The 24,875-nt window shown below is 37.5% G+C and overlaps 1 protein-coding gene across 3 annotated transcripts in view; it reads right to left on the bottom strand.

Annotated features, from left to right (window-relative positions):
• The window catches only part of Baldspot (elongation of very long chain fatty acids protein baldspot), a 153,479-nt gene that overhangs the window by 56,537 nt on the left and 72,067 nt on the right, over nt 1-24,875 (bottom strand). For all 3 annotated transcript variants that reach the window (XM_065227764.1, XM_065227755.1, XM_065227771.1), the window contains exon 3: nt 6,263-6,400. In XM_065227764.1, the coding sequence (XP_065083836.1) occupies nt 6,263-6,400 (138 nt within the window). The remainder of the gene's footprint in view (nt 1-6,262; nt 6,401-24,875) is intronic.

Here is a 24,875-nt window from a genome sequence, read left to right as displayed (position 1 = left end):
TCTGTGGGATACCCGCCATCAGACGTGACGCCGTGCCTCTATCTCCTCTTGAAATCATTGATGCCATTTGCTTTCCTCTTTGTTTCGAATAGTTTCCGCTTAACCAGAGCCTATTCGGCGAAGTTCTGGACAGTTGGGCGGATTGATTTCTACTAAAGTGCAACATTTATATACCATCTATAATTCTCCCTCTACTCAGAAGAAGTCGAAAGTGCATTGTTTTGGCGAAGATTCGCACTCAGCTGTATGTCCAAAGCCCAACCGGGGATTTTTTGATAAATGATGCACACAAGTGTGCACAACTGTGAAATGATGCAAAAGATTGACCTTTATTGCACTATTTTCCCCCGCTTATATTTAAGCAGCAGTTACAGCGATCTGCGATGAAGGTCAGTTATTGTGCTTGATTTTAATTTATCTTTTATGGTTTCATCGTCATATTTCTTTCTCATTCGAAAACCCGTCGGATTAATTGCCGGTGCCAAGTTTTTTCGTCTGTATAAAATCAATAATTATAAACTTTACATGACCAGCAGCCTGCATTCGGATACGGTGCAGTTTTGATGGAAAAAATCAGCCCACTTTTCCGTTCAAGTTCAAACTTTCGCTTTCAACCTAGATTTACTAAAAAAAAGCTGCGTAGTGCGTGCCTTACAAGCACGATTGCGACAGTATAGAGATGGTATGGGAAACCAGTTGTCGAACCATTTTTGGCGTATACAAAAGGCCTTATTAGTGTAGGTTTGATAGTGCGAGTCACTCTTCGTCAATGCTTCCAAAATTGGTGTGTGGATTGGTTTCGTTCCGGGTTTGTAGTTTTTTAAATGATGCTCTACGATGATGTAAGAGCGGTAACCGTGGAGCTGTCAAATCGTGGAAGTACGTCTTCGGCATGATGATGACGACATAGTCGCACGTTGTGTGATAATTGGTTTTTTTTTCGCGATACGCAGACAGTGGTAGATAATTGGTTTTTTGCGATATACAGACAGTGGCAGAGCTGAACTGCGAAATTTGCAGACTTTTGTTTGCAAAAGACTTTGACTAGGTAGCAACAGAAGCAGCAGCAGTAGCAAGAAGTACCGAATGATGGACTGACGCAAGGAATGAATCCGCTTGACTTCGATATGAGAACCTCACTCGATGGGATTTTCGTAGAATTATTCGTGGGGGAAATTAAGTGTGTTGACGTTTCTTGGAGCTTCAATATAATGGAGATTGAGATGACAAATACTGGGGGTTGCAAAAGTAAATCTTTAAGAAGAGTGTTTATATTTGCTCATCTTATTTTTTTTCTCGGTTGGATAAACAAAGGATATTCCTGCCATGTAGGTCATGTGGCATTGGCAATTAATAAAAGTGTCGAATACACTGGTGGAAATTAATATAAGGACACTTTAAAAAGTGTGTTTAGAAGCTGCATTATGATGTCACAATATGAGCCTAAGAAAGAAAAAAAAATGCATCATGTACGTAGTGGAAATGTGTTTTTTTTTTTCCTTGGGAAATAAAGGTAAGAACGCCATACAAAACTATATGGGAAATTGGTCATTTTCGAAGCATAATTTAACACGTCACCACCAAAATAATCAAAGAGTTAGTTCAAATAATCATTAAACTTGATTTTTGCAAAGTTTTACGCAGAGCCAATCCGTAGAAGTTTTTAAAATGAATGAAAATCTTTGGTTGATCATCGATGTACACCTGGAAGATACATACATTTAGGCGTTGCCCGGGCTAGTTTCTGTGTATCCAGTCAACAAGTCAGTACTAAATATGCACCAGGATAGGACCGATATTCAGGACAACTAAGTGAGTGATAGTCGTGAGCATGGCCCCAAAAAGTCACTTTCAATCGAAAAATCGTCAAGTGACAATGAAGCTGTTAACCATCACTTTCAATTGAAACCCATTCTGTCTTCTCTTCGAGCAGATCCCCGTCAACATCAACTGAACCACTTTCGATCAGTTTTCATGCTGTTTGTTTTGGCTTGACTCGTATTCATTTCTTCTTTCATTGTCAAATCAACTTACTTTTGCATTGAAGCGAAGCTGTTCGATCCAAATTCGTGCAGTTTATATGACTTTTGTTGCTTGTGCGCATAGATCTGTGCACGTGGATGTCAAATTTATCATTGTTGGTACATTTACCCATCAATATGTGTATTTTTTTTTAATCTGGGTGACGTCTAGAGATCGAAAATTGATATGCTACGCCATTTTGAAATAAAAATGTCGGCTTCCAGTTTAAGAAAAAGTGGGAAATGCTGTCAAATACTTATCAATAAAAGTATTTTGGGAATCGTGATGATGTCTAGACGATGAAAATCGATATCCAACGCCATTTTGAAATCGGTGGCTTCCGATTTACGAAAAAGTGGAAATACAGTCAAATACACATCAATATTAGTATTTTTGTAATCGGTATGAAGTCTACATATCGAATATTGATATGCGACGCTATTTCGAAATCTATGATGGCGGCTTCCGATTTTAGATTAAGTGGGAAATACTGTCAAATACCCATCAATATAGGTATTTTTGTAAATCGATATCCGACGCCATTTTTAAATCCAATATGGCGGCTTCCTATTTCAGAAAAAATGGGAAATACTGATGCCGTCCCATCAATATGGGTATTTTTGGAATCGGGGTGACGTCTGGAGATTGGAAATCAATAACCGACACCAATTTGGAAATCCATGATAGCGGCTTCCGGTTTGAGAAAAAGTTTTAAATTCTATCAAATACCCATACAAACAATTTTTTTTAGAATCAGGGTAACGTATAGAAGCCGGAAATCGATATCCGACGCCATTTTGTAAACCAAGGCGGCGGTTTCCGATGTGCGGAAATGTGTCAAATATCCTAAAATATGGTTATTTCCTGAATGGGAATAAGACGTAGATCCAAAAATTGATGTCATGCCGTCTTTAAATCCATGATGGCGGCTTTGGTTCAGAAAAACTGTGAAATACTGTCAAATACCGATCAATGTGGGTTTTTTGGAATCGGGCTGACATCAGAAGAAAGAAATCGATGTCCGACGCCATCTTGAAATTCCAGATGGTGGCTTCCGATTCCAGAAGAAGTGTCAAATAACCTACAAATGGCATCGAATATCGATTTTCAGCATCTACGCGTCGTCCTCGTTCCGAAAATACCCAGATCTTAGGGTGTTTGACTCTTTTTGTGAAACCCGATGGCCGCCATATTGGATTCAAAAATGGCATCGGATATCGATTTTCGGCATTCACACGTTGTCCCCATTCCGAAAACACCCATATTGTAGGGTGTTTGACACTTTCTGAACCCTGATGGCCGCCATATTGGATTCCAAAGTGGTATCTGATATCGTTTTTTGGCATCTACGCGTATTTGACACTTTGTCTAAAACCTTATGGCCGAGTCCAACATATCATCGGATATCGATTTTCGGCAGCCATGCGTTGTCTCCGTTCCGAAAATACCCATATCTTAGGGTATTTGACACGTTTTATGAAGCTCGATGGCCACCATCTTGGATTCCAAAATGGCGTCGAATATCGATTGTCGGCATCCCCGTTCCGAAAATACCCATATTGTAGGATAGTTGATACTTTCTGAATCCTGATGGCCGCCATATTGGATTCCAAAATAACGTTGAATATCGATTTTCGGCACCTTCGCGTCGTCCCCGTTCCGAAAATACCCGTATTGTAGGGTATTTGAAACTTTCTATGACCCCGATGGCTGCCATCTTGGACTCCAGAATGGCCTCGTTAATTTAATTTTCGTTTAATATAAAATAATATATTATTACTACATATAATCCGGATGCCATCCCTATCGGCAACCGATATTGTGTGGATACTATCCGGATATTATAGTTTGATGCCTGCGTCGTCAGGTCGTGACAAGTCGAATGAGCCCCGAATTGAAGTGAAAGTGGAAAAAAGAAGGAAGCAGTTTTCGAGTCATTCATTGCGTCAATTGAAACAAGTCTATGCTTCAAATGAAATGAACTGAAGCACTTGACGAACGAAACAAGTGATAGTCCAGTCATGTTTGAAAAGAGGAACCTACCTTTTTAGGAGCTCGATAACAAGAAACATGATAACTTACACGAAAATGATATTGCTCGAAATGAAGCCGTGAGGCCTCCCTTAGCGCAGTCGGTAAAGGTGCAGCTATAAAGCAAAACCATGCTGGAGGTGGCTGGGTTCGATTCGAGGTCTGGTCTAGGAATTTTTTGGGTTCGAAAATTTCTCAACTTTCCTGAACATGTATGCTTCCCCGAGAGAAGATGGAGATCAAATTGTAATCAAAATTTGCTGTTATGATAAAACTTATTTTGAATACTGCAGTTGATATAATTTTGGTTGATTTAACGGTTTTTTTTCCTTGATTTGTTTTCCGTCTATCTTATTTTCCGTGATGAGTACCAATGCTACCGACGCCAGGGAGGCAGCTCCCACACCTGGACCCTACCACTTATCGACCTAACAACTCACAGACCGGGGACCAACGGCTTTACTTCCCTTCCGAAGGAAGGCGTGATCAGAGATTTTATGCCTCAGAAAATCCCGGGGGCGCCGACTGGCATTGAACCCAGGCTTTTTGGGGTGCGAGGCAATCACAGACTTAACGGTTAACACAACAAAAATGAGAGCAAAATTTTACACTGTTTAATCAAACGGAAAACTAATCCTACTTTCAATTAAATCAATTGAATTACTGAAATTATAATATTCAACTAAAAATGGACTTGGCGTGAATGGTTAGTATTCATGCTTCTCACGCTAAAAGACTTGAGTTCAAATCTCTCCCCGGACAAGTTTTTTTTGTTTTTATTTTTTTTTATTTTTATAGTTTTTTTAAAGAGATTTTCAGCACGGACAAGTTACGAATGATCTAAAATGTGTCAAATAAAACAAATAAATGACACCAACGATAGATTCTTAATTAAATTTTCACGACGGTAACAGCAGAACTTGAAGTTAAATTGCTTTCATTTAAAAAAACTCTTGACTGCATAATGAGAGCATAATATGATATTAGACTTATGTCGCGACAATTGAAATCAAAATGAGTTGTAAAACAGCAAAAAAGGTTATCTTCCATTTAATTCCACTTAATTAATGTTGGTATCCATGATAGATACGTATTTAGACTACAATGTGCAGTCTTCCATCAGAAACTATGCAAGTGCTCAAAGAACACTAAGTTGAGAGCCGGCATAAAGTTTCAGTGGAGACGTAATAAAGTCATAGAAAAAAAAATCTGAGATGAATTTCTAGATGGTTCTGAGTAACCTACCTTTTTAGAAATATTTTCTTCATCTGAGTAAAAGTTCCTCTCTCTTTCTGACTGCTTGCCATAATAAAAGAAAGCATGGAGCAAAATGGAATTCGGATGCCACAACACTACATTTTTTGCTATTTCACCCAACAACAATCCCGGTTATCCGAGAATTCTTCTTCTGGCTCGCATTTAAGCTTATTGCGTGCTCTCAACTTAGTTCTAAATGCATTTCCGTAGTTATTAATTGAGAGCTTTCGATGCCTGTACCATTTTTGCATTAATATAATTGTGTGGCAAGTACAATCATATACTCAATGCCCAGAGAAGTCGAGAAAATTTCCAACCCGATTTTTTTTAGACTGGACCGGGAATCGAAGCCAGCCACCTCCAGCATGGTCTCGCTTTGTAGCTGAGCCTTTACAGATGATATTAGTCGACCCTTGAATCATGAATCAAAACAAACATGCTCACTTCCAATCATTACCAACAAATCGTCAATTGATGACGCTTGTACACAAATATGTACTATTCTTTATTTCGATAAATAAACGAAACCGTTTGTTGAATCACACGTGGCACCGGCTGTTTATTCAACGATTGTCACGTTACCTGTCATTGTTACAATACGTCTAATGCATTTCAGATGATACTCCAATGCAATTGAAGTCCGTTCAAGTCGTAAGTTCTCGCATGACGCACGCACTGCTCAGGTGCACAGCGACAGTGATCGATAATTTGGCGGGTGAAGAAATTTAGCTTCTATCAAAACATGCAATCCTTTGTTCCTTTGGTTTTGTCTAGATTTGGCATTTATATTCTTTACAGCGTTTCGTAGATTGTGGAAAGTGCCCAATATAAAATGAGTGCACAAGGTGCCGGCGTGATAATACAGCAGATGTTTCCAATTATTTTTTCGCGGATTATCAGCTGTCTCGTTGATAAGATATAATGCTGTCTGACTCAACGGACTTTGACTTACCTAGGAACACACACGGAGTGGAAGAGACCGTAATGCCTCAGCACGTGTACCAGTTCTGGCGCTGTCCGGCAGGCACCCATTATACTGAACATTGCTAGTAATGTATTCCATATTGCTAGTAATCCACGTAGCTCGAATCTGCAAAAACGGAAGGAGAGAAAGGACATGATTAGTATTGATTTACGTCTGCGGTCAGCACGGTATACTATGAGTAGTCTAGGACTGTCATTCATCGAATGGGTATTTATCAACAGGTAGTGGATACGGAGCACGTGCCGGAAGGTACTAAACTCATAAACCGGTTAGCGGTACTATGAAAAATATGGCAAGGTACAGCATATTGCTGCAACTAGCTGGTACGATTCTGTAGCTGCAGCAGCATGGTGCCACAATTGCTCTTGGAGAATGATGTAGCAATATGAATGGGGTTTGCACTGAACGAGTTAAATGACACAAGCACGACACAGACTTGCTCGCTCCTTAGTAGGATTGGAAGGCTGAAAGTGTGTAGAAAGAGGTTGTTGAACGACTGGACGGTTGCCGTGGGAAACTGGGCGAAAGTTCATCGGACTGTAATTGCATTGCATTAAGGTAGAGCGAAAATTGTGTTATCTGTAGAATGCGAATGCAGAGATGGAGCTTGTGCAACTTGTTTGTTCGAATGGTGAACATTGAACCATGAAAGTAGTTCGATAATTTACAACTGCATATGAAATGTATGTCTAGGGGAAGACGGAGTATGACCGCCACCCTAAGCAATACATTTAGTAGCTCAAAATGGGTCAGAAATTTCCCATTTTGCTATGCTACATATGAATAAGCGTTCATTTATACGTTCACGAATACCCTTAAAACCCCTGAATCGAAATGCAAAGTGGAATTAATTGGAAAATAATCACCTTTTTGTTTTGCTCTTATGAGATTTCCACTAGCAACCCAGTTCATAACTTTCACCATTATAACGTCAAAATTGTCTGAAAACTCCAAAACAACATGAAATCACCAAACAAATAGAATTAGATTTTAAAACTAACAAAATGGCGCTAAAATGCCGGAAGATGGAGAGAACAATTAAAAATGACGAATGCTGGACGAATAGAGATATCAAATCAATCAAAAACACGAAAATATCAACAATTTGGGCCATTCTGGAACGCCAATTCCTGATCGCCAAAATGAAAATCTCCAAAAAAGCGTTGAATCATGACCTAGAATCGCTAGCCATAATAGCCTAGAATCGCCAGAAGAGCCCTAAATCACCAAAGTTGGCATATATATAACAAAACCGATTTTAAAATGGCAAAATATTCTGAAATCACTGAAATTTAAAAATAATAAAAACTGATCTTATGTATGCCAAAAATACCTAAAATCACCTAATAATGGGCAGTTTAACCCTAAAAGCCCTAATATGGCCAATAATCTTGATAACACTTGTTAAGTAAGGAAATTAAAACGATATTACAAAATCAATACCCAAGCCTGGTCATAATTGATTCCGATTGATTAATTATTATAAAATTATATGTTGCCATGATTCTTAAGTAAAATAAAATAAAAACAATAAAATTTTAAATCTAGTGCTGCGACCAACCTACGGACAGTCTGCAAAACACCAGTGGGTCGCGAACTCGCGACCCATGAATTGAGAAACGCTGAATTAAATAAATGCTGAGAAGGAAAATGGGAAATTATTGCTTGGCATGCACAGTTGTATACACGAACTGTTCATTTGTTAATAACTTTACCCTCAGTTGTTGAAATTGGTTTTTCTTTAAAGAAATTGATAGATTAGGATCATAGTTTACTACAGATATGCAAAGAGTAGGTAAATCTTAACATTTGAATCAACACCAATGAATTTTTACACCTAAAGTCCAAGATGTGCAGCGAGCATTTCTCACTTCATTTTTACAACACAAAGACAAATACAGTTTATTATTAGAATTAAAATCTTTTTTTACGTATCTATAACAAGCTTAAACTCTATTCTATCGACTGCTTAAAAAACTATGTTTCGTCATCTGTGTGCAAAGTTATTAGCAAATGAGCAGTTCGTGACCAAATATTTTTTAAATAAAGTCTTAAGAAAGTCTGAGATGAATTCCAAGGGATTTGGGAAAGAAAGGAGGAAGTTCAGAATTGAATTCCTAGGTGATTATGAGAAAAATATAATGAGAATCGTGAGAAGAATAGCAGGATAATTTTAAATAGAATTTCAAGAGAATTCAGCAGAAAGTTCAAAAAGAATAATAAGGAGAATTAAACGGGTGTTCTGAGGACATTTTCAATGGAATACTGATGAAGTTTCAGAAAAGAAATTCAAACAAATTCCGAAAAATATAACAAAGGAATCGTATTCTGAGGGTAAATCTGAAAATAAATTGGATAAGAATGTAACCTTTCTAATGCATTAGTAAAAAACACACAATGCTTCCAGACCATAAAGTTTAAGGAAAATTCTGCAAAGGATTCCAACGGATTTCTGATGAGAATTTCGAAGAATTTGTGATGAGTCAAAGCTCAAAGCAAATGTTGAGAAGAATTTCATAGGGAATTATTTCTCATTACTTATGAATTTTATGAAGGCTTCCAAGGAAATTCTTAGGATCGTTTCAGGAGCATTCCAAAGAGAATTCTGAGTAAAGTTCCAACATAATTTTCTCGTAAGTTTAAAGAGAATTCCGTGATAATTCTTTATAGTAATATTCACATTTTTTTAACATTTCATATGAAAAGAACAGTTAAATACTCTTTGTTGTGTTGAAGAGCAGAACACTAATAAACAAAAAACCAATAAATGTATTATGAAAACTGATCAACATTGTTGACATGCTTAGTGTAAGGGCCTGTAAAGTGTTATAAGCAGAGTTGGGAGGGAATGCTATACTAATATCAACATGAAGCTTCAGTGCGATAATTTATTAGTTAGAGAAAGTTCTGAAGAGGATAGCTTGATAGTTCCGCTACAGAGTACGACAGTGTGAAAATTCATTAGAAGGTGAAATTGAGCGAAGGGCGACTCACATCTCTGAAAATCGTAAACTTCACGATATATGGCAAACCATATAAAGTATGGAAATGTATGGATTCCATACTAGGTGACAGTATTCCAGAATTGTCCTTACATATGTGGTATATAATAGCTTAATAGTGTATGGGTCTTATTATGACTGAACCTTTTAATGAAGCCTAGCATTCTGTTTGCTTTACTAATGATAGTATTATAATGTTCTATAAAAGTTAGGATTATACCTCGGAAGTCTAGGATTACACCTAGATCTCTTACAATTTTGCGTTTTTCTACTATTTGGTTGCCTAATGATATTTCAATATGCGGTGTTTCAATTTTTCTGCTAAATGCTATTGCGGTACATTTTTTTACGTTCAGTTGTAGTACACTTTTACTACACCAGGTGTGGAATATATTGATTGGTACCGTCAATTCCTTGAAATGGTCCTCAGAATTCCTTATGGAAATTTCCTTGAAACTTTTATTAAATACTCCTAAGAATACCTTGAGGCTGTTCATAAACTACGTAGACGTTTTAGATGGTGGAGTTGGCGAGTGTCTATGGTCCTAACAAATTAAAAAAAATGGATGTATCATTTTCGACGTGGGGAAAACCTTTCAAAATCGGTCTACTTAGTTTATGATGGGCCCCTTTTGGAATTATTGTCAGAGTGTTCATGGAATTATTGTCAGAATTTCCTTTGACAAGTACCTTGGGGCTCTTCTTAGAATTTACTTTTAGTTCTCGCTCTTTGAATTCTTTTAGAAATACCTTGGAATTCTTATCAAGTTTATCCTTTGATATTTTCTTCAGAATTTCTTTAAAATTGTTCCTAGAGATCCTTTGAAATTCTTATCAAATTTATTCATTAAAGTTCATAGGCTGTGAAACTTTTACAAGGCCCTTGAAATCTGTTTTGGGAATTTATTCGTAGTCTTGAATTTTGATTTAATTATGTCCAAAATTATAAAAAAAAATCATAAGAACCTTAAAAAACACAATTCAAGTCTAAGAATTCATGTTGTTACTGATGATAAATCCATTCCGAATCTTTATATCCAAAGAGTAAAAATATCTAATTATGAGGATAAAGTTGGCTGTGTCATACAATGTTTTAACATTCCTGAGAAAGTTCTCTGGCGAACTTTAATAACTATACCAAAATAACTTTAATAACAATAACACAAATTTGCTTGGAATTTGAAAATAACCTGAGTATTCCAGGCTAATCCAGGTAAAATAAAATTCCTTGAAGATTCCAGGTTTTCCACTAAATTCAGCTACTGAAATTCTCTGCCCCAGACCTTTTCACTTCCTGTTCTCCAACACATGACTTTTTCCAGGCACATGCTCGTTTGACAAATTGTTGCACTAAACGATTTTTAGCAGTTATAAATTGAGAACTTTCTCAGCCTTCCATTATATGAATTTATATGTTCTGTTAGTAAGAGAATACTTTTTCAACTGTTTCAAGCAATCAGTTTTATAATATTCATAATATGTGTGTTAAATTAATAATCTCCACACGTCTTAGGATTTTCTAAAATTATATGGATTTCAATCAAATTTGAGCAAATATCGTCGTCAAAAAGTTGAGCCTTCTGATCGTAATGAGCTTCGTCGTAAAATAAACATTAAATAACCTTTTGCTTTGAAGGCGGGAATGTTGCAATTCATTACCATGATTATATCATCATCGGCATCATCTCCATCACTGGCTGCTAACGAAGTAGCTACCCTCTATAGTCTCAGCGTATTCTACCTTCTATCTCGCTACTACTATAGGGTAGAGCGCTACTTTGTCGTAATCGCCTAGTTCTTATCGAGTAGAAAACATAAAAAAATGTCAATGATTACGACGTGCACAAATCGATAATACGGACTTTAACTAATCATGTTTGTATTACTCCATGCGTGAAGTTAAAGATTTACATAGTTGGAGATGCTTAGCGTCATATATCAGACTTAAAGCGGTCATTTTATAGAATAGATGAGATGAAAGTATAGAGTTCATAGTTTCGTTAGAGTACGGCAGTGTGAAAATTGTATATAGAGAGTAGAAAGCGAGCAAAGGTCAATTGTATCTCCCCCGCCACCACTGGCAAAAGAGATGATACTTTCATCTCCTCATCTATTGTATAAAATGACCACTTTAAGTCTGATATATGACGCAATGTATCTACAACTACACAATAATACGTTTCTTTCGATACTGTAGTTCAAAAGCTACAGCCTATAAGAGCGCAAGGTATGAATATTTACGCCCATTGTTCTCAAAAACAAAAGAAGCACTCCTTGCGAATCACTTTATCCTGCCTTTTTTCCGTAAGACTAAGAAAATACAATGGCGGTTCAACGCGTTTGGACGGAATCCTACGGTAAGGGAACGGAAAGGGAAATCAATTTAGAAGTCATATTTAGTAAAAGCATTTCATTTTAAGTTCAAATCCGTTCGAAAAAGAGTGGTAAAGCGCGGGTTGTGCTTAGTAGGTCGGAAATTGTATCAAAAACCCTATGCGTGCACGATACTATCCATTTGCTAATTATTTACCTCTAATGTGGCGGTATCGTTTTGGAACCAATTATCGAAGCATTGCTTTACTTACTGCTTAGAACTTAATTGCAATTGTCAGTGTATGGGCTAGTGTGTTTGCGTTGCACTTGTAAGTAGATCGATTATTCCAAACCGCAAAAAAAGTAAAAAAGCTGCTGTAACGATTAAAGCTAACTAGCTATTTTTGCATCTGTTCGCACGTGGTGAATCCCTATCGGAAGCAAAATCAAAAACATCAGATAATTCAACCCGTTCCTTCGTGATTAAAAAGTTAATAACCTGCAGCGTTCAGGTTTGTTTTACTGATTTTTGTTGCCTCTCTGGGAGTTACACAATTTAACTAAGTACTTGGAGGTCGATTCATGTGTTTGCCCAGGACACCTAGGCTTTTAATTTATTCATAGGTCGGTCAAAGGGATAAACACACAGTATACGGCACACACCCAGGAAAAAGAATGAACAACTTTTTTTTTCGTTGATTATTTATTATGCATAATGTAGTCACATAAGGCCGGAGTACCCACGTGTGTAAACGCATACGTTCGCGTTCGGATTAAATGGCATATTTGAACTTCAGGGTGCTGCAAGCCGGTAGTAGGAAGAAATTGAGGTTAATTGTCTCAATTTGCAAGCGATTAACCGCGACCTGTGCATGTACGGCGATCGATCGGCGGCGACGTTGACCGTTTTTGGCTAATTACAGATTTATTGAGTCGGAAAAATAAAAGCACATGCGGAAATGATGAATATTCAGTAGAAGCCGTCGGAACCGGGTTCGTTCATATTGTGTAAATGAAGGTTCAAAGTTGAACAAAGGTGTATGATTTACAAGTTCATTAAAAATATACTAGATCTGATCTATAGTTGGACGGTTGCTAATGCAGAACAAACACTTTTCCAAGGAATCCCAAACAATTATAGTAATTACAAATATATAAACCCCCGCATATCGGAACATAAATAGATGACATCCTACACCAAAATGTTAACAATACACCATGCATAATTACAGCACTTCCTTCTCGACCCGCTCAAGTGTAGGAACGTGCGAGTAACGTGTTTCCCATTAACGAAAAAAAAAAACCCATAACCGGCACGAACCAAACGTGGTTAGCAATTTTATTAGCTCATTTCACACTCCCATTGCGACATCATTCGATGCGATATGCATGTGACGCACACACAAACCCCGACACCGGGAGACGCCAAGTGAAAAGAAAATTCAGCCAATCTTTCGACGTGCCTGAGAGCGCCATAGTCTACCGTGGTGGAAGTAAGCTGATTGTCATCTGCTGACTGAACTGAAATCGGAGACAGGGCGACAGGAAGCAAAATGCGACGTGGGTGACGCCGGCGAGGTGGTTGAAAGAGAAATTTCCGTACCGGTTCGGAGGGTTTTGTTAACATCAGGATCTTGAACCGGACACGGGCAGGCAAATTCCCCCGGCAGCGACTGTAGAAATGCCGCCGGTTGCGCGCGCATTTTTCCCGGTTTGAGTTTCTCGTTGCCTTTCATGTATTGATTCCCGGCATACCTACATGTAATTCCCTGAGGATACAGAATGAACTTTATGAACGGGAAATTTCTTTTCTTGAGAGCACACTTCTACATAAAAGCACATGGCGAATATACACAATTGCTCTCCAATTCTCGAGTGCTCTCTTTCTCTTTTGTAACTCTCCACTGTTCTGTTTAACAAAACCTCCTCTCGTGCAACGTGGTTTTGCTGCTTTCTACCCTATCTTGACTTCCCGTTTTACATGTCGAGCATGTGCGGTCATTATTGATTGCATTTATGTTGTAATCGAAGATGTTAGAGATTTGGATGGAAGGATACCTACTTCCACCAAAAGGCGCTGTTTTTTTAATGCTACGACATTTACGGCTATTTATAATGGATGGACTTGACCTACCCTGATGGCTTGATGGCCATTATATGATAAGTTCGTCTCAAGGCCATCATAAAGGAGGCTGGGGAAGGTTGGGATCTAAATTTTAGGTTGTTAAAATAATTCAAGATGATGATTAATTATGCATGATTTTTCGAATGCGTAAAATTGTTCTGGGACCCAGGGCTGCTCTAATTTTAGCCCATGACCATCAGCGTGAGAGGCATGAATACTAACCCCTACGCCAGAAGCGTACCACCTGAGATTTGAATTTTTGTCAGTGCGAACCTCAACTTGAAGTAGGTTTTAAAAACAAACGATCAAACTGAAATTTGTCAGAAAACACGCAGATCCAGTCTTGATCCAGATTGGAACTGAATCAACAACCAATTCGGTAGAATATTTTTTGACGTAGGACTACGTCTTTGTTTTCTATAAGGGGGTACACTTTGCGAGTACGAAAAATGAGCATGTAACGAAAGGGTCAGGTTTTGAACGCATATATCTCCAAAGCATTAGTGTGAAATATGTCATGCAATATGCCATTCGACGGGGGCTAACTCCAGCAATTTTGTGGCATATAGTAACAAATAGTACAAATAGTTAAACAACTAAGAAATTTAACTAAAATTTGTGGCATCAAAATTTCTCATACATTTGCTTACACCATAAGGTGAATTTCCTAACAAAGACATCACATAGTTGGTCCCAAACTAATTAAGCCGTTGCCGCATTTCCTTTCCAAGGCTGCCTGCAAGTAGCAGTGATGAAGCCACACTGTCACTGTTTGGGTACAGTTGCTCATCGTGAGAAAGCATTGTGGGCCACCGTCATCAAGCACGTTATCGTTATGTCGAAGCTCACCCAAGCTCTAACTAGCTCACCGTATCCGTGGAGGTCTCAGAATTCTCCAACCACGACAAAGACCGAACAACCCGGTAATGTGCATCAAACCTGCCGCGTCCAGAAGAATACGAACCTGTGATAAGTGACGTCACGATATAGTGCGTGTTGTTCATCGGCAAACAGCCGGGTAATTTGCTAGCCACTCGAAAGACGACGATGCGTATCAAACCAAAAGCGTCCTTTTCAGGGCGACACAAATAATTCCTCTTAAAGAGTTAATTTTCATAAATTTTCTAGAAGCAAAACCCGCCTGAACAAAATTCACACAAAACCGTCTTTTTCGGGGCGCCAATATTAATTTTACCACCAAAGAGTTGATTTTGATAATTAACCATTTTGTCAAGTTTCTGCATTCATTTTCCATCATATATCACTGCTGTTGTTTGAAACTACGCAATTGTTCACTCCGTTAATTGTTCACAGAGGACAGTGCAGTGCAAAACTTGTCTGGTACCTCTATATATGCATTTAGATTAACATTCGAAGTTCCTCCCTTTTTATATATTCTGCACAGCATACTTTGTCCGGAATATGTAAAATGGAGGGATTTCGGATGTTGATCGAAATGAATATATAGAGGAACCAGAAACGGTCCTTTTGAGGGCCATGCAACATCAAAACGGCTCTTTTCAGAGCCACAAGCCATCAAAACGGCCCTTTTCAGGGCCACCACAATTTTCAAAGAAAGAGTTAGTTTCTAATATTTTCTAACACAAGAATAATTACACATGAACTGAAAGAGAATTTTGTTAGTATTAAACGGAAAAGGGACACTGACCAATTATTGTACTTCGGAAGAAATTCACGAATGTCATAATAATATCGGGAATTTTAAATAACGTTCGTTCAAAATAGTTAACATATGTGAGCGTAATCCTACGTCAACTGTTTGTGCAACCCCATTGGGCTGTCCCTTGTAGTTGTTTTTTTTAAATCGTCGAAATTTTACTTTAGGTTCAATGACTTTCAATGACCAAACATTTCTTAGTTCTATTGCGTGATGGATCAGAGATAGTAAATGGAAACTACGCAGATGCAGTTTGGAATCTGCAGTGGCTATCATCATTGTGCAAGTCCACTGATTCAATCTATTTTATTTATAGATATTGTTACTGGAGACCGTCATTCATCATCCGTCAAGAACTTACGAAATGTGGGCAATATCAAAATTTTAAGAGAAAAAGCTTATATATGTACGATTGGGTTAATAATATGATACACATGAGGCTTTGTTTTGAAATCCTGACCTTCTGCACAGTAACCAGAAACGGTAGACATTATTAGTGCATCAGTATTTGTCAAAAAAAAAACAGTACAAAATTAGCAGAGGCGCATACACGTTCAAAGATGTGGGTGGGGCCCATAGAACGCTATAGACTATTTTTGGAATCGTTCAACTGGTTCCGGATATATGACCGGCACATGACCCATGAGACTAAATCCGACCTGAAACGAATAAAACCCATCATGTGACACATAATCAAATTACATGATAATTAAAAAACCAGTTCATTGGAAGCCATTTGGTGTGCTCAAGACCACACTGGCCACATAAAGACGTGTTCCGGGTAAGTGGCCAATTTCTGACTAGGGTCATTTGTAACTTGAACCAGTTCGTTTTTTTGCTAACCTGGTTAAAATGTCATATTTACAGGGTGTCCATTCAAATCCAATTTTTCAATTCCAGGTTTTTCCCGGCGATCAAAAGTAACCGTTTATAGATAATCATATATTTTTTCAGCGGAATTGCTCCAGAGTTGCTCTACAATACGTCTATTTTGTAAAAATATATGAGATGAGATTTTTTTTTATAAATCTTTATTAAGGAGACTTTCAGCCCTGGGCTGGTTCGTCTCCGGCACAGATGAGATTTGCATTAATATGTTGATGATCCTTTCTTTTTTTTTTTATTAAGGATACTTTTAGCCCTGGGCATTGATGATCTAGATCGTCTCCGTCAAAGAGTCTCCTGAAAAAAATGAGCCTAAATGTGGTTTTGTTATGTCGAAAAAAGTATATCAAGACCAACAATTGAAAAGGCCTCAACTCCATTTTTAAACAAGCATTGGAAGGCCATTTTCTCGCGAACCGAAACCTACATTCGCAAACCTTAAACACAATCGGGTAGAGGAGAATTTCCCCTACCTGTTCGTTTTGTTGGTTTGCATCCAAGAGAGAGGAGCCAGCTCAAATGACAGATGCTTTGTTTTGGTTGTCTTCTTCTTCTTCTTTTTTGTTGAAAAAATTGTTGATGGAAAGAATCATTCAAGCGAGGATGCGCGTTTGTCACTCGGTTTGTTGATATAGTTTTGCCGTCGGAGTGTTCAAACTTGTCGTGAACTGTATGTTGTGAGCAAGTATCTTACTGCAATTCTGAAGCTAATGCTATGTATCATGTTGCTGGATATATCATGGGTAGTATTAGCAGGAACAGTAATGTTTGTGAAACTTGCGTCAACCAATGTGTTTTGCCTGTTCCATATGATAAAAATTATGGAAAATATTCATTTCTACTGGGCAGAGCTCGTCAGAAGCCATTCGTTTTTGTTACACGATCCATATTTTATTTTTTTATTTGTATGGAAGAAAGTATCAACCAGCATTTTGAAAATCACCTCCAGTTAACCAAGCATCAATTTTCTTCTCTTGAAAAGTCTTTAAAATCATTACCTTTGGAAATTCCTGGTTGCCACAATTTAAAAACCAAAATTATCAAAAGGTTTTTGAGATTCAAAGCAAAGTCCAATCGTACGAAGAAATCGCGTAGGCGAAAATATGATAGTCGAAGTATGCTAAATTGAAACAAAAACTTCAAATAAGAATCAAGAGATAACACAATAAATATGTCTTTATTTCACAAATTAACAATTATTTTAGTCCGAAATCTGAAATAGACCACCCACTCCTTCACAGTTGTCGCCAAATAGCTCGGAGTAGCAGCGTCCGAATACTTGAGCAACATTGTGCATTAGGTACGACTTCTAGCTTTTTCGGCATCAAAATGATTGTTGCTTGCTCCGATTTTCATACTTCTAGTGGATAGACGATAATCAATTTTTAATTACGTAACGATTGTTTACTTCAATCCCTACAAGTTGTCTCTATTTCAATGGAAAATAAATCCTTTGCGTGAAAACTACTAATAACACCCTCTCCCTGCTTCACAATAAGTAACAGAAACGCCGAACGTCCAAAAACATTTGTATTCTGCACCGTCATTAACTGCCATTTCAAAAAAACTATCTGAAAAAAAAAATACGTAGATTTTTTTTTTCCGATTAACAATACTTCCCCCACTTTATTGAATCAAAATTTCGGTTCGCAGTGACAGATCATGACTGGTTCGCATTGACGTTTACGCGATCGGCTTCAGAGCTAACTGGCGCCTCTCTCTTGGGTTTGCATTAGTGGACTGCGGTTCACAAGAAAATTACCTTACAAGGTTTATTTACAAAATGGAGTTGAGGCCTTTTTAATTGTTGATCTTGATATACCAATACAACAGAGTGGAGCAGGAGAAACGCAGTATTAAAAGTTCCTAAAATCTTCCTGGAGTTTATATCTTGAAGTTTTATAAGCCAAACAACATTTTGTGGGATACAAAGAAGTGTTACCAATATATTTATCATTCTCCAAAATGTCTTAGAGATATTTTACAGGTTAAGCATTTCGAGCAATATCATATCGTTGGTTTGGATTGTTAGGTTTTCTAAAATGCCTGGAGTTCAGATCTTTTTTTATATTATAGTCAGTTTAACACTCTTGCATCATTCGTGACGTATCCCGGTTAGATTTGAACTCAGGATAATGATGATTTCCCTTAGGTTTGAGCTAGAAGATTTATCGCTAAGACAATTAAGTACTTCGACCTTGGCGTGAGAGGTATGGATTCAGATCTTAATGTTTTACAGACTAATCAAGGTATTCTACGATGTCCTGACTAATCTTGTGTACTTGGATAGCACAAATGCAGACATTTTTTTTAATTTATCTCTGAACCGATCATTTCATGATTTTACAATTATGTTCATTCTGTCCGGTGCCAAACATTTGCATGGCAAGCATGACCGGGAGTTTAAGATCAGGCATTATTTTATTGGCATTAATCTACTTCTCTATCTTCAAGTAGCTTCGTAAAAATTTAGCTTACAGACTATCTTGGTAGGAACAACGGCAAAACCACCGTTTGCCCCGTGCGCAAACAGATGGCGAGTGAAAGAAAAGAATATAATTTTTGTAATTTTAAGGATTTTGATACATTAACTCAATGAAAGGCATAATATGAAAGTTGTGAACAGATGTGAAAACAAAAAATAATTATGCACATGATATAAAATTGATTGATTTCATAACATTGCATGTTTTATAAAGATTTAAATGATTCTTCAAGACCATATTATGGCCTACAAGACTATGATATTTAAAAACAAAGTTGTTACTTAGGAGAAATATATATGATTTTCCCGGTGCGATTTGGGTTTTACCGCATTTTTCCCGGCAAATCCAAATTCCCGTTTTTTTCACGAATTTCCCGGTTGGATGTATTTAATTATCTTAAAGATCGTCCAGCTCAAACTTTTGTATGGGTTAGAGGTGGGACCATCATCATCATCATCACCTTAAATCACATGAGAATTCATCTATCATATTACATCATATGAGCACTTTTGTCGGAATTTATATTGGTAAGTAAGATCTCACCATAGGTGGATTGATTCAGATTTTTATCTATTTTCTCTATAAAATCGTGAGTAGAACAATGCTTTGACTGGCCCAACCAGGTATGTTTGTTCTACCTGCCCACCCACTCCTAGCACCTCTGAAAATTATCCAGAACGGGCTCGGTGGTTCAGTACACCCCAGTACAGTCACTGGCCCATTAACGTTTGTAGGAGAAAAGTCGGTTTCGGCAATACCTTAACCTATTATCGTCAGGGGGATAACAACGTCCTTGAGAGCTCAATTTTGGCATGTGGATACATTGTGTTTCAGAACAACTATTGGCCAAATTTGAGTGCTCTAGGACTTTGTTTACCCCCTGACGATTATAGGTTAAAGTATTGCCGAAGCCGACATTTCCCCTATATAAATTACTGGGAAGAGTCAACTGCTCAACAGGCATGAAACGTATTCTCGGCAATCTAAGCAGCGTACGGCTTTTTCTCTAGGTAGCGCACACATTTGCCGTGTTTGGTTGTTTACATTCTACTTTATCCATTCCAATCGATAGAATTGTTCAAAACTGTTTTAAACCACTTTTACAACGCTTCAAACTTCTCAGGTGAGTGTGCTTATTGTCAGCAGCATATTTTTCATCGGCAACCTTTCCATTTGATCTGCTTGTTAATCTACTGTTCTATTATCGGCAACTCGAAATCAGCAGCTATTTGTAGTGCTTGTGTTTCATTTTAAGAAAAAATACAATTTCTTAGCCATAAATACCATATTAGACTGAAGTTGAAAGTCTAAGAAATACTTTGAATACGTTCGGCGAAAAGTTTTGGTGACAAAATACAGATAAATTACCAGTAGGTGCCGAAGTCGACATTTACCCTACATTTAATAACATAAAACCGAATGCGATTAATCAGAAGATATCACAAGCCATTACTAAGACAGCAGTATTTTTTCCTGTAACTTGAATTAGGTTTTTCGTTCGAAGTCTTCAAAATTTGTCTTTCTTTTAAGTACCTACCGTGAAATTCGCTCAAAAATTTGTATAGGGTTGATCTCAATACATTGTTTTTAATCATTTCCCATTACAAAGTTCTTTTCAGATTTTTTGAAAAATATGTTTTAAATTCTCTATCTTGCAAATATATTAATAACAGTTCAGACATTCTGTGCAGAACACTCATCAACATTTTTTAAATTCGTTTCTAGATTCGTTCGAATTTCAAAGTCTTTTTCTTCTAAGAATCCACTCATGCATCAATTATTTATTTTTCAAATTCGTTTGAATTCTTCTTAGAATTCTCATGCAATTCACGTAAAAATTGTCTTCAAATTTTGCTTAGAATTATCATGGATTTCTCCTCTAGATTTTTCTGAATCTTTACTTGGGATTCTCCCTAAAATTCAATAAAGTAAATTTTCGAGATGCTGCTCGGAATTCCTTCAGGACTCTTAACAGAATTTATTTGAAATTGTACGCTTCTTCTTCTTTTTCCATCTCGCATTTCAAGCTATTTCTTACCGCATATTAGCTTATTGGGTGCTCACAACATAGTGTTCTAGACGCACTTCCACAGTTATTAATTGAGAGCTTTCGATGCCTGTACCATTTATGCATTAGTATAATTGTGTGCCCAGGGAAGTCAATAAATTTTCCAACCCGAAAAATTCCTAAACCGGACCGCGAATTGAACCTCTTCACAATTGTCAGCGCTACTTAAAAATGCTACTATGAACTCACACAATTGACTTGGAGTTCTAGTCTAAACTTTCACGGAATTTTTTTTTCTTTGAAGTAATATCATTCTAAAATCTCATATAGGGTAGATAACTACTTCAGCCTAATTACCCATTTTAGAAAACATCAAATAAATCCATGATTCCGGCGTTAACGAGTAAATAATACGTTCGGCACGATATTTTAGTTCAAAAGTTACCAAACAATGTCTATAAGAACGCATGGTATAAATGTTTACACCCATTTTTTTTTCTAAAACAAAGGCCGTAGGTCAAAGTGAATTCGATGATGTTTCAATGTGTCCGTAAGAAATTATAATCCGTAAGCCGATATTGGAATCAAGAAAAAGTGTTGAATTGTTATCAATATCTCAATAATTTGTAACTCCTTATCAAACCTATGTAAATTTATGCATGGAAAAAATAATAAATTTAGAAGTCTGTAGTGAAAAAAATCCGCTCAAAAATAGAGACAAGTTCGGATTGTGTAGTAGACCAAAAATTGAAAAAAAAAATCAAATATCCTCCTAATTGTTCTTCAAAGGAGACTTTATCCTGAAAATCTAGTCCAGTTCAAGGGACTTGACATTTTGTCTAGGTAAAAAATCTAATGTTTTTATCGAAGAGAGGACGACAGTGTATTTTTTTCCCAATTTGTCATAGCAATTCACGGATTTTTCTCGGTTTATTTTCCCAGTGACTTCAAATTTCGAGTTTTCCAGATTTCATGGTTCACTGCTCACCCTGAGCTTCACTTAGTTTTGCAAAAAAGAGATTTTGTAAGCCGCTGATTCAGATGAATCAACTTAAGTTACACCAGGAATTTTCAATCTTCTTCATTTAATAAGCACTCTCTCTTATACAAATCATTGGCGGAGGACTTTAATAGAATGACGAAATGGTTTGACTTCAAAAACCTAAAGCAGGAAAAAATAGATCAAAGGAAGATCCCATACTGAGCAAAATTTTGTATAAGTTCTGGGACTCCTTTTCCGATAACTCTAAATGATTGAAAAAATTAGGAATAGAAAATGTTTTGATTACTTGGAAAAGTTTTTAAAAACGTACGTATATCGCATGTCTAGTTCTAGTATAGTCAATTATCCCTTATTTTATATTTTATTTAACTCGATGATTTTTAAGGTCCCTTCAATTTCATAAGCACCACTATCTTTCTAACTCGCTGGCTCCTTTAATCAATGTTTTGATTTATTGCTCCGTGTGATTTTACCACCCTCAGGGACTGTTCACAAACCAAGTAGACTATTCTTGAGAGGTTTCGACCCCCTCCCCCTCTCTCCTTTTAGGCAACCAGCCATACATTTTTTTTGGAAAATTGTAGGACCGTAGACACATATCACGTTGGATACCAAAAAATAAACCAATAATATTGAACAGTTAATTTTCAAAACTCTGTTATGCCCTACATTTCTCTATTCGCGATCCACCGTGAGATTATCTGTCGCATCACATCGCGATGATTTTCTCTCGCTTGGTGCAAGGTCTCGGAGCGTGTCTGTGATTTACTTCTTCTATTCTCATCCAGAGTTCCACTAGGTGGCATCAATGAACCTGTTTAAACTTCGATATCGGTCGAGCCGTGCACGTATAAGGCTATACCATGGCATACATATGGTATATGTGTATCCGATTCCCGGTTAACCGTCAGAAAAGGAGGTTTATCACGTCGAATATCACTGTCATAGTTCTTACATGTTCCTAGAGCATCGATTTTCCATTGCTTTGCCGAATTTCGGAAGGGACTGAAAATATCTGTAGACGGTGAACAGCGCACGACGGGCCTAGGTGAGGCGAAGTGTAGATGAATAAATGAAGAGGGAATACCAGCAACATAGTTGTTTACACTAAGGAGGAGGAACGAAGAGAGATAAGGCGGTACATGTGTAATGGTAGAAGTTGTTGAAATTTCAAGGTCGATTATTTTCCCCATATTGCTGCGGGCTCGATAAAGTGTATTGCAAGCGAAAATGTCATCAAGATTGTATGATAATGGCACAAGCTGCTGTATCTATATAGCGATAGTACCATTGTACACAGCAATGGAAATGGAATCGTTTTGAACGTCATACCGGGAATATCCCATCATGAATTAAAGAAGGGATGGAAGTTGTGCTCGTGATGGGCAATTTGAGAAACTTTATAACAAGCAAAATTTCGACACAGTAAGCATTTCTAAGAAAGCAAAAACGCACAATTAATTTGTCGTTTAACCAAACAGTGTACTGATACTAAGAGAAGCCTGTTGTTTGGTTTTGCTTTTTGCAACCGATAGGTACTGGTTTTCTCCCATATCGTATGACAAACGCTATGACGTAATGTCGTGGTGATTCACTTCCATTCCGATTTCTCGTCACTATCGTACGAGACGTGATAATATGGAATACAAGTATGGAATGGATATAAGGCAATAGAATTATTTCACATATTATGAATCTATAAGTTATGCCCCATAAGGATAATATTAACAAGGACCAAAATGCCACGTTACATTTTGGAAAATAGTCTAGTAAATAAATTCATCTTAATTAAGAAAAAAAACGGTACGTATATAAACAACAGTTTCACAAGCTCCTGCCAGGTCTAGAAACTTAAGCAAATGACCGATTAACGACGACCAATCGCTAAAAGCATGTGCCTACTGCCAGTTATAATCAACATTCGCTCAGCTGATTGCTTCACACCCTACTAGGCCCCAGCCAATCACTTTCTTAAGACCGCAGTCGAGTTCGCTTGTACATACCTCTACATTGACTGTCACTATCCTAACCTAACCTCGACAGGCAGACGTGTTTTCGTTGTGCTGCCTTTTTGTTGTTGAGCGCTCACTCGCGAATAATGTGTGTAGGTATGTGCGAAAGCATTACGATACGCGCAAGGCGATTGACCTACTTTACCTCAAGTCCATGCTTTCGACGAACATCCAGTGAGCAATAGGTGAACAACAACAACCAGTGCAGTGGCCAATGCATCGAGAAGAGGTCCGTCCGTCTCACCTTTCATTAACACATACGAAATGCATACATTGACTGCCTCGTTATGTAGCAACGTACGAACGCGTACAATTCGGCAATGCGAACAATCAATCCGTTAGTGTTCGATGTTTTGCAAAGAAAAGCAAAACACAAACAACGCACCCATTGATGTGCGTATTTGCACAAATGGATTCCATTTGCAAAAATTTAAACATGTTGTCATTTATTCGTGTTTGCATGCTCTTGATTTTGATTTACAATACAAGGTAGGTAACTGCCTTGAACTGAACTGAATTGTTTGCTCGCTAGATCTATTTCTTACAGTACCGCCGTCTTGGGTGTCTGTTGGCACTTTAAAAATGTGTTGATTGAAGCTCTGCGTGTAGTGTTTTTATAATATTGAATTTATATTCTTCTACTTTATATTGCCTATTACGTCCAAGCTAGGAAGTTACAGTAACCCATAACTTAGTGTTTTTTACAGAATCGTCAAATAGACTATTTGGTCGTCAAATCGACTATATTGCCATAAATCTGGTTTTCAAACTTGGTGCACAGGTAAAAAGAGAGCTTACACGACGCCACTGGCCCACCTAGAATACGGACACTTTATTGATTCTATAGCAGTGCCTCTAGTGGTCGGATTTGTAATGTTCTGACCGCGATTTGTTTTGAAAGTACACGTGTTTCAGTGGTAAAAGATTCGCCTTGATACATGCAGTATTAAAAAAGTTGTACTAGATGGAAAACTAAAAGAAAATTGATTCTGCACACCCACGTCGAAAACCCAACGTAGTCAATTCGAAATATCGCGAAAAAGTTAAAAAATTGGATATCAGGCTGGT

The sequence above is a fragment of the Ochlerotatus camptorhynchus genome, unplaced genomic scaffold (assembly GCF_037179485.1).
Source record: "Ochlerotatus camptorhynchus isolate MF236.1 unplaced genomic scaffold, CSIRO-AGI_Acam_v1.1 ptg000002l, whole genome shotgun sequence".
In the NCBI taxonomy this organism is placed as follows: Eukaryota; Metazoa; Arthropoda; class Insecta; order Diptera; family Culicidae; genus Ochlerotatus; species Ochlerotatus camptorhynchus.
This window is presented reverse-complemented; position numbering and strand designations above follow the sequence as displayed.